General features: G+C 38.0%; 1 protein-coding gene across 3 annotated transcripts in view; it reads left to right on the top strand.

Moving 5' to 3' along the window:
- The window catches only part of TAB2 (TGF-beta activated kinase 1 (MAP3K7) binding protein 2), a 69491-nt gene extending 55764 nt beyond the window's left edge, over window positions 1-13727 (top strand). For 2 of the 3 annotated variants that reach the window (XM_054820303.1, XM_054820304.1), the window contains exons 4-7: window positions 7202-7362; window positions 8025-8118; window positions 9418-9498; window positions 11687-13727. In XM_054820303.1, the coding sequence (XP_054676278.1) occupies window positions 7202-7362; window positions 8025-8118; window positions 9418-9498; window positions 11687-11832 (482 nt within the window). In that variant the 3' untranslated portion in view covers window positions 11833-13727. The remainder of the gene's footprint in view (window positions 1-7201; window positions 7363-8024; window positions 8119-9417; window positions 9499-11686) is intronic. The other variant, XM_054820305.1, reaches the window with a different exon arrangement.
- Window positions 13728-14392: the final 665 nt, after the last annotated feature.

Raw genomic sequence — 14392 nt, 5'->3', positions numbered from 1 at the left:
TTCCTGTGGACTCTTTGTACAAAGATGTTGAATGAGTTGTATTTAAGCAGTATTCAGGATAGGTTGTCAAAATAATTTCTCTTTGACTTCATTGGTCCTCTTTGAACTTAGCAAACAATTCAGCATTAACAAAAACTGGCTTGTTCCACAACTACTCTAAATGTTCTTCAGATTCATTTAGCCATTTTGTTTTGTGTAACTAAGTACAGTGATCAGGATCCTGGAAGCCTGGTCTGCATCTGGACTACTGTAGTAACAAAGTAAATCAAAAAAACTGATTATAGCTTGTGCACTATTTCTGGATGAAGTGAATCTTTGAGAGAATAATCCATCCTAACTCAAGTGTGTAAAGATTAGGTGTCAAAACCAAAAAACTAACATCCTTGACTATCTTTTGCAATTAATGAAGAGAACTTCAGAAAACTATTCATCTGTAGAAAAGCAAAACAAATTGCCTTCCCGAAGTGGTATTCCCTTTCCTTACTCTGAAGGGAGACTTGGCTGGCTGTTTTAGTTCCAGAAGACTTTAGATATCCAGAAATTAATCAATTGAAATCTTGTCCTTAAGCTCTAAATACTCTTTGAGATCATAAACCTGCTTCCCAAGCATTTTGTATTTTAGGTACTTGTTGGGAAGGGTGTCCCTTTCTCCTGTTCTGCCTTTCTGATAGAACTGACTTCTACTTGGTCTGGCCCTTCATCTCTTGTACCTCTGGTAGCGATGGCTACTGTAACCTGACTTCCTGCACTATCTCTACGGTCTGTGGGTATCAGCATCCAGTTTTTCAAGCTGAGGCAAGCTTGTGATGCCCATTTCTGTTATGCAGCCTAGAGTTCAAAAGCATTGACTGGCTTATACCTGCTGTGGAGCCCAGTTGTTCCTAAAGCCAAGAAAACAAATGCAGTTTTTAGATAAGTATAGATGCATGATGTGGGCTGGTGCAGCTTTTGACTTTGGGATGACCTTAGGGAAATGCCATCCTTCTGTGTCCTTCACTAGTTCATCTAAAGTACGCTCATACTTCTGAAGTTCTTTACATTCAGAAGTGTTTAGATTTTCTGGCTTGTGTTGCTCCATTTCTGCTGCAACAAGTGCAGTATTTTTAAATTTGTTATTTAGTCTTTGGGAAGTTGGGAAGTGTGTGATAGACTTACTTGTATGATCTTGATATCTGGTAGTCCTAATTATTGCTTTTAAACTTGAATCTTTTACTTAGAGGTGGTTTTTTTTCTGTTACATGCTAAACGTGAGTTACTTGATGCTTTCCATTGTGACGCCATGGTCTAAGCTGCTTATAATTTAGCCAGACTGTGCAAAAAACCTTCCATGCTAGGTGCTTGTCTCATTTTAATTTTAGCCAGAACAGATGAGTGGTTTCTCTGGCCGTGATTAGACAAAAATGTATTTTAATCAGCTTTTCCATTTCTGCCCAGAATGCTCCGTATCTTGGCAGGGAGAACTGAAACTGGCTTGGGGTAGAAAGAATGTGGAATGTGGAGTTGCTTTGGTGTCAAAGATTTCCTTCCCTTTCTTCCAGTGAAATACATTCATATGCATGGTCCAACCCAGGAGAATAGAAGGTGTGTTGGACCTATCTGCAGGTGCTGCTGCCTGCCACCTGAGAAGCTTTACTTCAGTTATGGTGTGTTTAGGCACTTCAGTCTCTTTCTGTGATTAGATTTCTGTTTTTCCTCCCCTGATTTCATAAAAGCATAGAATGGTTTGGATTGGAATGGACCTCAAACATCATCTAGTTCCAACCCCCCTGCCAGGCAGAGACACCCTCCACTAGACAAGGTTGCCCAAAGCCCCATCCCACTTGGCCTTAAACACTTCCAGGGATGGGGCCTCCATAGCTTCTCTGGGCAACCTGTTCTAGTGCCTCACCACACTCACAGTAAAGAATTTTTTTCTTAATATCTCATCTAAATCTACCTTCCTTCAGCTTAAAGCCATTGCTCCTTGTCCTATCACTGTACGCTCTTGTAAACAGTCCCTCTCCAGCTTTCTTGTAGGCCTGCATTAGGTACTGGAAGGCTGCTATAAGGTCTCCCCAGAGCCTTCTCTTCTCTAGGCTGAACGACCCCCAACTCTCAGCCTGTCCTCATAGCAGAGGTGCTCCAGCCCTCTGATCATCTCTGTGGCCTTCCTCTGGATTTGCTCCAATAGGTCTGTGTCCGTCTTGTACTGGGGCCCCCAGAGCTGGACGCAGTACTCCAGGTGGGGTCTCCCCAGAGCAGAGGGGCAGAATCACCTCCCTCAACCTGCTGGTCATGCTTCTTCTAATGCAGCCCAGGGTACAGTTGGCTTTCTGGGCTGCAAGTGCACATTGCTGGGTCATGTTGAGCCTTTCATTAACTAACACCCCCAAGTCCTTCTCAGGTGTTCCTCTGCTGTTCTCTGCAGTAAGTTGCAGTGGGAAGTAGAAGGCTGCCACAGATCTCTGTCTTGTTTGCCACCAGAACTGGAGGTGATGTGCTGTGAAAAGGAGTAGGGTACTGCTCAGATAAAATCAATGTAATGAAGACATTGACTGTTACCCTGGAATGCTAGGTTATATCTCTGCCACTGAGTTTGTGATGCTAAGAAACTCACTGTCACCAGACTTTTCAGAAGTGGTTGCTAATTGATGTTTTTAATTTTCTGGGATTCTAGTTTGAGATACTGTGGATTTGCTTGTGGAAATGTTGAGAGCACTTATCCAATACTGAAGTCAGTAAGAATTAATAATGCTGTGAAAAAACTAATGCTAAGTGCATGTTGAAAAGGACAACCAAATAAGGATGCATTTTTATGCTAATCTAGTTAGTATCAGTTCTGTGTGTGTACAGGAGTATCAGTTTCCATTACTTAACAGAGATTTCAATTTCTAATATTACTAGTTTTATTACTACGAAGTAATTACCTGAGATTTCAATATATAATTTCCTTTAGTATAAAGTGTCATATGGATGAAAAATGATGAAATCCTGTTAGAAACTGAAAACTCTGTACTCAGGAATGTTTTCTGTGATGTACGTTATGCATGCAGTCATATGTTGAATAGTGAGGCTAAACAGTTATTTAATAGTTGCTCATTCTGTGTGTAGCTTTCCATCTGTATAATGAACAAGCATCCTAGCAAGAAAATACATAATCATGTAATAAAATCTTTAGGTTGATGTTTTCAGACTAGGGAGCTTAAGTCCCTTAGTTCAGCCCTATTTGGCTTTTGACTGTCTTGAGTTTTTCATATTATTTAACTTGGGGAGAGGAAGGTATGCATAGAGTTAATCATGGGTACAAACTGTAGGGATGTATGTTTGCTTAGCAATTTTTGCCACCATGCTTTTAATGTAAGTATATTAATTGATAAAAGTTTAGTAACTTGACATTTTGCACAGTTCTCTTGTTTCTGGGAGCTTTTTAAAATGTTCAAAAAGAAAAAAAGCTGCAGGAAACAATTTCTTAAAATCCTCACCAGACCTTGCAGATGTTTAAAAGAGTGAGAGACAGCTGTGCCCCATGCTCCAAGGGGCCTTAAGCCCATTACGTTGTGATTTAAGAAAAAATACAACCTTATATTTGGCTCTGTGTCAGGACCCACTCTTGAGTGACACTCTTCTTAAAAAATTAAATGAAAAGAAGATTGGAAAGGGAGAATAACAACAAAAAAGTCAAATGTGAACTGTTGAAAGTACGTATTAAATGACTGATTTTTTTTTATGCAGCTTCAAATACAGATTTTGAAAATGTGCACAAACATAAGTATATCCTAAGAATGTCACAAACCTACTGGCACAGAGTAATTGCATTACCAGAATTCCCCTTTCCTCCATATTTGGAAAACTAAGAAATTTCAGAAATTTATAGGCCTGTAGAATAGGGTGAAATCATTGTGTTCCTAGGTTAGTTTTTTTCTTAGAAACACTTTAAAATTCAGACTCAGAGGCTTTGAGAAAACAATTATGCATACATTTTCAAACTTACAAGTATATTCAGCACGTGTTTGAGTAGGTCTCTAGGCAAGGAAAAGTGAACTTTTGTCCTCCAGACTTTCATGCTCCCTGTAATTTTGATTTACAACCTTTTTGTGGAAAATGTGCACTTTGAATGTCAAAGGAAACAGTGGCATCTGCCAGAGCATTGAAGCGTACGGTTCTTGCCAATCTGCTGAATGTGAATATGCAGAGGTTGGGAAAAAAAAAGTATGTGCACAGTACCCTGTTTGCACATAATTAAAAAATTGAACATGAAATCTATTTTGGTTGTGGTACAATAATGACAAGTCAAGGAGGCAGTTGTAGTTCTTTTGCTAGGATGATTACAGTAAACAGCTTCTTTTTAAGGATGCTTGAATAAACAACTGCAAGCCTGAGGCTTTCTGGCTTGGATTCTAGGTTACTCTGTGTGGAGTAAACTTGAGTGTGCCTATGCTGCCTACATAGGTGGAATCCCCTTCCTGCAAGAAGCACAGGATTATCAAAAAGACCAGTAAATGTCTCCTCGTGGACAGTGTAAACTGGATCTAGTAGCTGAATTGCACTAGATTCAGAGATGATCTTAAAGGTATTTTCCAACCAAAATGATTTTATGCACTGCAGTTTTTTCTTAACATTTTCAGTAGCTCTGATAAACAGCAGAGGGAGCTGAATACTTAAATTGCTCTTTTCCATTAATAAATACTGCAGTGGGATATGGGGGGACTTTGTCTTCCATACCCCATTTTTTTTTTTTCCTACAGTTGCCAAATTGGTATTTAAGTAAAATTGTATGTGAAAGCCACCACTTAAACCAGTGTTTTGCCAGTCCTTTATCCAAATTATTTTTAATAGAAGTTTAGCATAGCAATATCAAATTATTCTTTTTCTTTAATCATAATGGTAATTTTGTAATGAGTGTGTTTAAAATCTGTTGGGATTTGAAATTGTAAAATGGTAAAGTAGTCACAAAGCTGCTAGGAGAATAAATTGGATCATGTCTGGAAAGTGATGTGAAAATGAAGAGCTTGTAATAGTGCTGTGGGTATCCATCAGCGCCTTCCGCTCCTTGCGCGGTTCCATAATAACAGCTTAATTTCTAAACCACAGAAGTGGGAGAACATTGAAATGAGAAGTTACAGGGTTTTTCCCTTTACAAGAGTAGCTTAAAAAAAAAAAAGAGGAGGAGGGAGGCAGGGCAAAGTTCTGCAAAGATTCATAGTCTTAACTTTTGAGTCCATGCCCTGTGTCCTGAGATACTCTGGTAGCACTGTTCCTTGCTTACCACGTCCAGTGTACTGGCTGCTCACCAGCAGCCTACATCCACAGTTTGACAGGTCTGAAGAGTTCTGAGCCTGGTCGGTAGATCATAGCCGTGTTGCTGCAGGTAAAGTACCAATGTCCTGGGTTTCAGGGAGTTGCCTCAGCAGTAATACCAAGGCAATGAAAATGGAAGAGACTATCTAAAAGTGGAAATAAAGAGTAAAAGGGAAAAGGGTTTGTACTGTCCCTGCAAGAAGAATAGTCTTTGATTTCCTCTTTTTATAGTTGCAGCTACATTTGTACCTCCTGGAGTTTGTAAATGGGAAAAAGTTCTTTCAGCTACTGCTGAAAGGCTTTTCAAGAGGGGAGGCTGTCTTTTGAGACTACTTACCTGATGATTCCAAGTCTTCAACAAAAATCTTTATCTTGGGATCTCAGTTACTATGTTTTTATATTACGTATGACCACAGCTCCAACTTTAACTATAATGTGACTAGTGGTTACCCCAAGTAAAGGTGCCTATTTATGCAAACATCTCTAAATTGAACAAAACCAAGCAGAAGCTCAAGCAGCTTTGTCATTTCAGTATCTTTTGAACACATGTAACTCAAAAGCCCAGGCTGAATCTCAGTAAGGCCTTGCAGTTCTGTAACACTGTATAAAAATAGTTTGGCATGGTTCCTCCTTTTGAAGAACCACTGGAAGACAAAATATGGTATGTGAATGAATGAACAGGCAGGAATTTCAGCAGAGGGCAGTTCTGCTTTCCGAAGATGTGGAAAGTTGCATCTTTGTGCTATTTTTCCCTTTGCTACTACTCAGGGAACTTAACCAACCAAATTTGAGTACTTCTAATTTTTTGGTACCTTAAGAGATGGTGGTGAGCTAAACATCATGTTCCAGCCAGAGTTTTGCTTACACCTTGTGAGGCAAATTTCAATCTTTTTAAAATACCTTGTTATTGCTACTTTTTTATAATTTCCACACTGCTATAAAGGTATACATAGTCTGAAACTGATCCCAGTTTATATGAATTAGTAATTTCATGGATGAATGAATGGATGTGCAGAAGTTGAAATGATTGTTGGGTTTATTTAATGAAATATTTTTTCATTTTTATAGCAGGGGATTATTGCTTTGAGCAAGCAGTGTTATCTGCCTATGTGGTCGTATTTAATAGTATACCTACCTTTAATGAAATAAACTCCTTAAATTGTATGAATTTGTATCTTCTGCTACTTATGTTCTTTATAGATTTAAAAAGCTGTGGTTTAAATGCTAACTTCATTGTTTCTAAGTTATGTCTCCTCGTGCCATTTTCTTTACAAATAGTAAGCAGTGTTAGAAATTAGAAGCTGAGCTAATGCTTCTGCACCAGAGTTTAGGGATAAAAAGGCATGCAATCTAGCCTCTGTGATAAATATAACTGATGTTTGCCAGCAATACTGCTCGTACTTTCTGGTTTAGTTTCATTTGGTGTCTCCTGCTATGACAAGAATACTGGATTATCTGCCAGTCCAAATAGCAATAAAAATCAAAGTCTTGATGCTTTTTTAGCATATGTGCTCTGTATTGTAGCTGTCTCTCTGAAATCCTCTTCATACTACCTGTTTTACAATGGTTGGGCTGAATATAATGCAAGCAAAAGTTTGTTGTTGGTTTCTGGTAGTCGTTCTTGTAGATTGGTTGGTTTCTTGAAAAAGATTTTTACAGATAACAGCTAAGTTTTGCATGGTCATCTGTTACATTGTATGACTTTCTCATTGTATTTGCTTGTTGTCTGTAACTGATTTGTGCTGTTTTAAAAAATACAACACTTTCTGGTTTATGGCAGATACTTACTTGAGGCAAATGGAAAAGCAATCTGTAGCAATGTTTTTGTCTGTATTTTCCCAAAAGAATACTAACTTTCATCTTTATCTGATGTTGCGGTGTGAAGGATAATAAAGTAGATAAAATGAGACTTTATATATTGCAGCTTTACTGGTACACCAGAAGGCCAGGATGGAGCGACTTCAACGAGAACTTGAGATTCAAAAGAAAAAGTTGGATAAACTAAAATCAGAGGTCAATGAAATGGAGAATAATCTAACACGAAGGCGCCTGAAAAGATCGAATTCTGTTTCCCAAATTCCATCAGTAAGTTGAAACGTCTGTAGGCTATAAACCTAAACCACGAGTGTGGTCTTTCACAATAAATTAAAAGAACAGTTGCTCATATATTGACAGTATACTAGTGACAGGCAGTATAGTTAGAATTAAACTGGTAAACAGTGTAGTTTAAAGTATGACTATGCATTATGTAACCACAACCTTTCAGTTCACTAATTGTTTTGTGAAGTGTTGCTTTTAAAGGCAGTCACAAAAGGTTTGACCTGGTAGTCCTTCCAGATGTTCTTAAAGGCATGATCACCTAATGTTTCAGATTACAACTTAATACTCGTACTGCTTTCCACACAAAATATTTTTTGGTCTTCATGCATATACCAATCTCAGAGAAACTGATCAATGCACCAGTGTTCAGTGCCAGAAGATCCACCATTGATCTGGTGGACCATTGGATTTGTCCTGACCACAATCTTGGAGTTGTTCAGTCAGCTCTTAAATCTGGTGGGAGAGAAGAATTCAGTGGGTCTGAAAGCTTTTTGTAAGATTATGCTTGGGTTAAAAGAAAGGTCATTAGAAGGGAAGATTCTTTTATCTTCACTTCTGAAATAACTAAATGTTGCCTACCTATGTGTGAATGATAACGGATAATAAAATGGGAATATTTAGTCTAACAGGCAGATTTATTTTTTCAGCTGGAAGAAATGCAACAGTTAAGAAGTTGTAACAGACAGCTGCAGATAGACATAGATTGCCTAACCAAAGAGATTGACCTTTTTCAAGCAAGAGGTACAGTATGTCTTAGTACATCAGCAACTATAAATGTTGATTTTTTTTTTTCTTCTTTCACTGTCTGCATATATCAAAAGTCTGTGTTATAAATGATGGGTATATGCACTATTTGCAAAGTCATCACGTTAGTTTCAGTGAAACCATGGAAGTAATTGTCTTCTAAGCCTGTTGTTTTTGTTGGCTTTATGATTTTCCTAATCCCACGGTCATTCCTCTCTCATACTTGGCTCAGCAGAGAGAAACTTGTGATGCCATTTATTTAATAACTGCCGGGGGGAGTGGAGGGGGATCTGGTTATTTGAGTATCACAGTAGAGAGAGAAGTTTTCTAAATGATACAGCCATGCATATGTGTCCATCTTTCTCTTTTGTCTTCCACTTCTGTCTTGTATGCAGCTTCCCAAGTTAGCAAATATAAAGTACAATTGTAACTTCCAGTGTGCTGTCCTCCTTCCACTTTCCTTGTCTGCAGGGACACAGCCTTTGGTCATGAGGGTGAAATTATGAGACAGCTGAGCCAATTCAAGAGCTGCCAACGGGAGGTCCCTCTGTCTTCCCACTTACTGTGCTCTGGCTCTGTATTAGCTTTTTAGACCCTTTGTAGAGCTGATTCTGCTCACTAGCCAAGTGAAAAATGTTGTGTTGCTGGAAAAGTTTGCTACAGCTGATGTGAGGGAGAGGCACGGGAAGGGAGAACTGAGATAGTGAGAGGGAAGGGGCTAATGCTTTCCACTTTCAGCAGCAAGCTGTTAGATCAGATCAGTCATGAGCCATGCGAGTTCCCCTTCAGACAATGTACCTGCAGATAAGGAGCAAGTAAACAGGTGTGCTGAAAGTAATGCTGCACTAAAAACTTGACTTTGAATAGAATATCCAAATTGCATGTGATTTTATAAAGTGTGTTGTTAGAGTAAACTGGACTTAGGAGTTCCTCTAAGTATTAAATCTAAGCGTATATAATCTGCATATTAGTACATCTCTTTCAGTACAGTTACAATGTAGAAAAAGTCTCAGGTAAAATTTGCTAATAAAATGCTGTTAAATATTTAAGAGTGGTAGAAAAAAGATATTTAAGGAGTTTGTTCTGCTTGATCCTGTTTCTGACTTTATATTGCATATTTTGGGCAATAAGTTTCTTTAAGTGTATTGTTGACAATAATATCTCGCTTGGGTCTGTATTGATACATTGGTAATAAGTGAATAATGGTACTGTTTCAGAATTACTGGGGAAAAAACCTGATCTGCTTTCCTACCCAAGTTTATTTTTAAAACTGCTGCACTTGTTATTTATTTTTAGGACCACATTTTAATCCCAGCGCTATTCATAATTTTTATGATAATATTGGATTTCTTGGTCCGGTGCCGCCAAAACCCAAAGGTACTGTACTTATAAAATTTGCATTTAATAGTAGTGTATCTGGTTTGCATCTAATATCAAGTTCTAGTCTGTGAATCTAGTTTAAATGTTGATTATGAAATGGATTACTTCAAAAGTATACAAACCTTGCATTTTATTTGTATTGGCAGTAAATAAGCTTCTGTTTGCTCTTGTTTCCTCTCTATTCGTACATTCAGGGAAGAGAAGTATATTAAATGGGGTATGTTTAAAGATGGATAATATGTTGGGAGGTAGTTTAAGTAAATGGAAGCATCCACCTTTTTTTAAAAATGAGCGAGATGTGCTGCTTAGGGACGAGTGAAACTCACTTAGATGACTTCATCATTGTCCTTGGGGAAGAGTGGATTTATTGACATGCTACAATAACCTGGTTTGGTCACCCTGACTGGACTTCCTGGCTACTGTAGAATTTGTATTCAAAGCCCCTTCAGACTATTGTTAAATATAGTTTTAGATAGTTGAAGAGGAGAGGAATGCTGTCCAATAGGGCAGTCAGTATTGCTGAATTTATTAGTCAGTCTTGAACATTCTGTCATTACATTTTACACATTACTTATTTTTTTGCCCTAATGAGATGTCAGACAAAACAGAGTAATTACCTCTTGTGCTATATAAAGCAGAGAACGGAATTAACTTGTTTGCAGCAGCATCATGCGATGACCTATAGGCAGGCCACCAAATGAAATAAATAATCCACTAATGTTTCTGTGCAGTGTTGCTGTCCAGGAAGTTCTTCACATAATATATGTGTGTGTGATTGGTCCTTGTATTGTGCAGTGAGTGTTGTTACAGAATCTCATTTTACAGATTTCTGATCTTTCCATATTTCAAAATGGTCTAAAAAAATTGAGGGTTTTTTTTTGTCCTCCAGACTTTGTAACTCCTCCAGACTGGTACTATTGTTCATGCTTTATAAGGGTTTTTTGATGCTTCATTATCTGAGCTGTTAGTGAAAGTACTGAGCAAAGTCAAATCCATACACAGTCCTGAGACGTGTTTTAACAGCTGCATCATGAAGACTTTATCAGAAGTTCTGTCAATTACATAGTTCCCTTTACAGTAAAAGAAACCTAACCTATCAAAGAAGAAAATTAATTTTCTGTGACCAGCTGTTAACATTTGCATTGACTTATCTTCTAGGAACTCACAAATTTAGTGTTTAATAATTTGATACACTCTTATCTTGATAATGCAAAGTTAACCCTGACTGGTTTATAAACCTCTGAAGTTCCTCTTATCGTTTTGCTTTTTAAAAAAGAAAGAAAAAGAATCACTATTGTATCTTAGTCCTTCATTAGCTTTAATTTTCAGTTCATTTTAAGTTTCGCTTTAACAATGATGTAGGCTGTGACTTAAAGCAAAATTACCACTGTTCACAAAAGAGTGAAAAAAAATTTTTTGCAGCGGTGATCAGTAGCACTGTACTTCCTGAAGCTGTCACTGCCATTTTGCAGCAGTTGCAATTGGCTAGTTGCTATTGAGATGCTTTCCAGTTGAAAAAATTGGCTAAAAGATTTTGCTGCAGTTGCCTAAATAGGGAACCCTTAACTTCAGAAGTCACTCTTCTCTCTTTTCATCTTTTTTTATCTCTTTATCTTTTCTCTTTTAAAATAGTTGAAGGTTGTTGTCTAACACATCATGCAGAAAGAGGTAGACTTGGGAGGATTACTATATAGCATGACAGAGCTAGGCACTGATTTTTCTTTAGTGTATCTGCTTATCTGGTTTGAGGAAGAGCTGCTGATACTCATTCTAGGGTCAAAATGTTAAACATATCAAAAGGTTACAGAGCACTTCTTTCTTGTCCTAATGATTTTTAGAGTGGTCCATGGACCTCAGACTTCTAAATCTTGTACATGTTTCCTGTGCTGATTAATTTCTAAATTTTATCTCCTTTTCATGCAACAGCTTTGAACAGAGACCAGAAGGGAAGAGTGAAGGGATGGGAAACTTGCTTTTTATAGTTTCACCTTGTGCCATTTGGCTGACTTACAATCAAGCCGTAGTCAAGGGGGTGGTAAAAAGCTGCCTATGTCACTTGTAATAACTGCGCAGCTCTGAGAGGAACAAGATAGTTCTCAGTTACTGAAAAAAAAAAATAATCTCAAAATTCTTTCCATGCTGTTCTTGGTTAGTAACTGCTTATCTTATCTCTTTTGTGTCACAGATCAGAGGTCCATTGTGAAAACACCAAAGACTGTTCCAGACACAGATGAAGATGAGGGAGCTCAGTGGAGTTGTACTGCCTGTACTTTTTTAAATCATCCGGCCTTAAATCGCTGTGAACAGTGTGAAATGCCCAGGCATTTCTGAGCCAACAGGTCCATTGCCTTTTGTAAAACCACAGCAAACATACAAGGAACTATCCAGTCATTGGGGGGCAAAAAAAGCATTTATGCGTAGGATTTTGTTGAAGGTGTGATGAGTTGGTATTTTGCTAATGTTAAATGTCAGCCCACAGAGCTAGTAATACCTCAGTGTTGTGTCACAGGCAGTTGAACTTCATCGACTGAAAGGTAATCTGCTGAAAGACTCAGTTGCCAGCTGCCTGAACCATGTACAGTATTACCAGTATCCCAGTAACACACACCATGTTCAGTGCTTGGGTGTTGCCCATCCTCTTCCCTGCCCCGATGTCACTACTGAATTTTGACAGGGGAAAGGAATAGCGTGCTAGCGTTTTTGTTTTCAGAGCTTTCAGTGAAACACTACATGCACAGAGGAGGATCTAAAAGGAACAAGGTTTAACTATTTAAAGTGTTTGCTGCCACATAGTGCCTTCGATAAAGGGAAGAACTTCACGAATCAGTGGTACTCTTTGCCTTGTCTTCCCTGAAAACATCTCTGTGAAGCCAGAAATCAGTACAATCACATCTAAAGATGAAAAGGAAAAACTGCATGCGTTGTCTGTACAATACACACAGTGAAATACCCCAAAGCTTTTCCTACTGTACATAGCTCTAGAGCCTGCTTTAAGTGATTTCTTTTCTTCACCTTTATTATTTTCTTGTACTTCTGTATGTATAGTGTAATAGTCTTTTTGTTAACTTTCTTTTTTTCCCTTTAAGTGATTAAGCACGATCATGTCCCTTTTTTTAAGCTTTTATCTGAGAGAAGCAATGCCTTAAAATAAGAGCATTAATAAGAAACTATGCACAAAATAGCTTTCCTCTGCTCATTCTGTACATTGCTCTTGTAAATGCTGATGATCTGTGAAGACCTGCAGATGCAGCGTGGTAAAAATGCAGGAAAAGTTGGAAGAGTTATGCATATAGTTCACTCTGTACACTGAGTTTTACGGTGGGTGACACAAGGTAGCGTTTTGTCTGGTGTGAGGAAACTTTATACTAAGAAACTTTCAACCCACCAACAGATCAGCATCCGATTTAAGCTTGCTTCATCTGCTGGGTATCTTGCAGACTCCTGAAGAGAGATTCATTGGGGAAGTACATACAGTGCCAAAATCAACAGCAGCAGCATCGTACAGCTTTGTTCAAGGACTTTAAATGCTTTCCTGTTTTGGCAGCCAGTTTCTAAACCTGACTTTGTGGTGAAGTCTCGTATTTATAGAAAACAAGGATAGCAATATTTAGGACAACTGAAATAAAGGCTGGAAAAGAGAAATCAGACTTGAACACTGAAGCAACCTCAAGCATCTCTTTATTTTGATGATTTTTTTTTTTAAGGAAAATATTCACATGATCGGGGATGTATGTAACCAAGATCAAGAAAATGGAATTCCAGTACAGTATGCATGAAAGACGGCACGCAAAGAATTATGTAGCAGCACTTAGCGTGAGGCTGGAGGGAGTGCTAACAATGTAGCAAGAGACAAAGTAGACTGTCACCCACTGTAAACAATTGCCAGTGGACACTTTTATTAGGAATTTTACAAGTGATCTATGTGAATGCACAGAAGCCTTTGTTTTGAAGGCTTTGCATTTTTTTTATGTGGGAAGAAAATGCCGATCCCAGGTAATTAGGCAGTAGACCCAAAGCACTTGCATTCAATGCATCTTGTTTATAAAATGAGGCCTTGTTTTTCAGCTTCATCTGCAGTTCTATGTGAAGATCGACAAATCAGTTTTTACCTGTTTATTAATAAAACCTAATTTGGATATCTTGAGTTGATGGTTTTGTGATTTAGCTGGGTAAACTGTCTTTGTAACAGATAAGTTATTTATAAAAATTAAAAAAAAATTATATTCTAATGTTTGGTTTTGTGATTTGTTTGCCTTTTTCCATGCTGTGGAGCAACAGAATACTCAATGAAACAATAAGCATTAACAGTATTAAAAGTAGGCTGATTTCTTATGACCAGAGACTTTATTTAAGCCTTTGTTTTGTTGAATCTCATGTCCTTCCTGCCGTGCATTATTCTGTTTAATACTAATTTAGTGAGTGTAAGGAATACATGCCATAAAGTTGCGTTGACAAGCTTGTGTCCTGATCAAAGAACCATTCACTTATTTGTAAAGTAATAAGCTAGGCACAGGCCCTTTTTACTTCGTGCTTTAAGGGTTTATGATTTTAAAAATATTTTTCCGATTCAAAATGGGCAACTACTTTGTCCAAGGTAATAGATGACATCCTGTGTGTACTGTTAATGTAAGCACAGTTTAAGGATTAATATGGGTTAAACTGTATGTTGGTGCTGTGTATATTATAGTGGTATGAGATGTGGAGTGTTCCTGGACATGTCTTTCCCACTTGGACCCTGTCTAGACAGACGTCTGGTACGTGGAGTTGGGCTTTCCTAAGACACAGCGGTGCTGTGTAAAAGCCCTTCAGGAGGCATCTGTAAACAGATTAACTACAGATCCAGCAAAAAAAACATTCCTTAACACAGATTGATCAACTGGAGTGCCTTAAT

This window comes from Grus americana, chromosome 3 (genome assembly GCF_028858705.1).
Source record: "Grus americana isolate bGruAme1 chromosome 3, bGruAme1.mat, whole genome shotgun sequence".
NCBI classification, from domain to species: domain Eukaryota; kingdom Metazoa; phylum Chordata; class Aves; order Gruiformes; family Gruidae; genus Grus; species Grus americana.
This window is presented reverse-complemented; position numbering and strand designations above follow the sequence as displayed.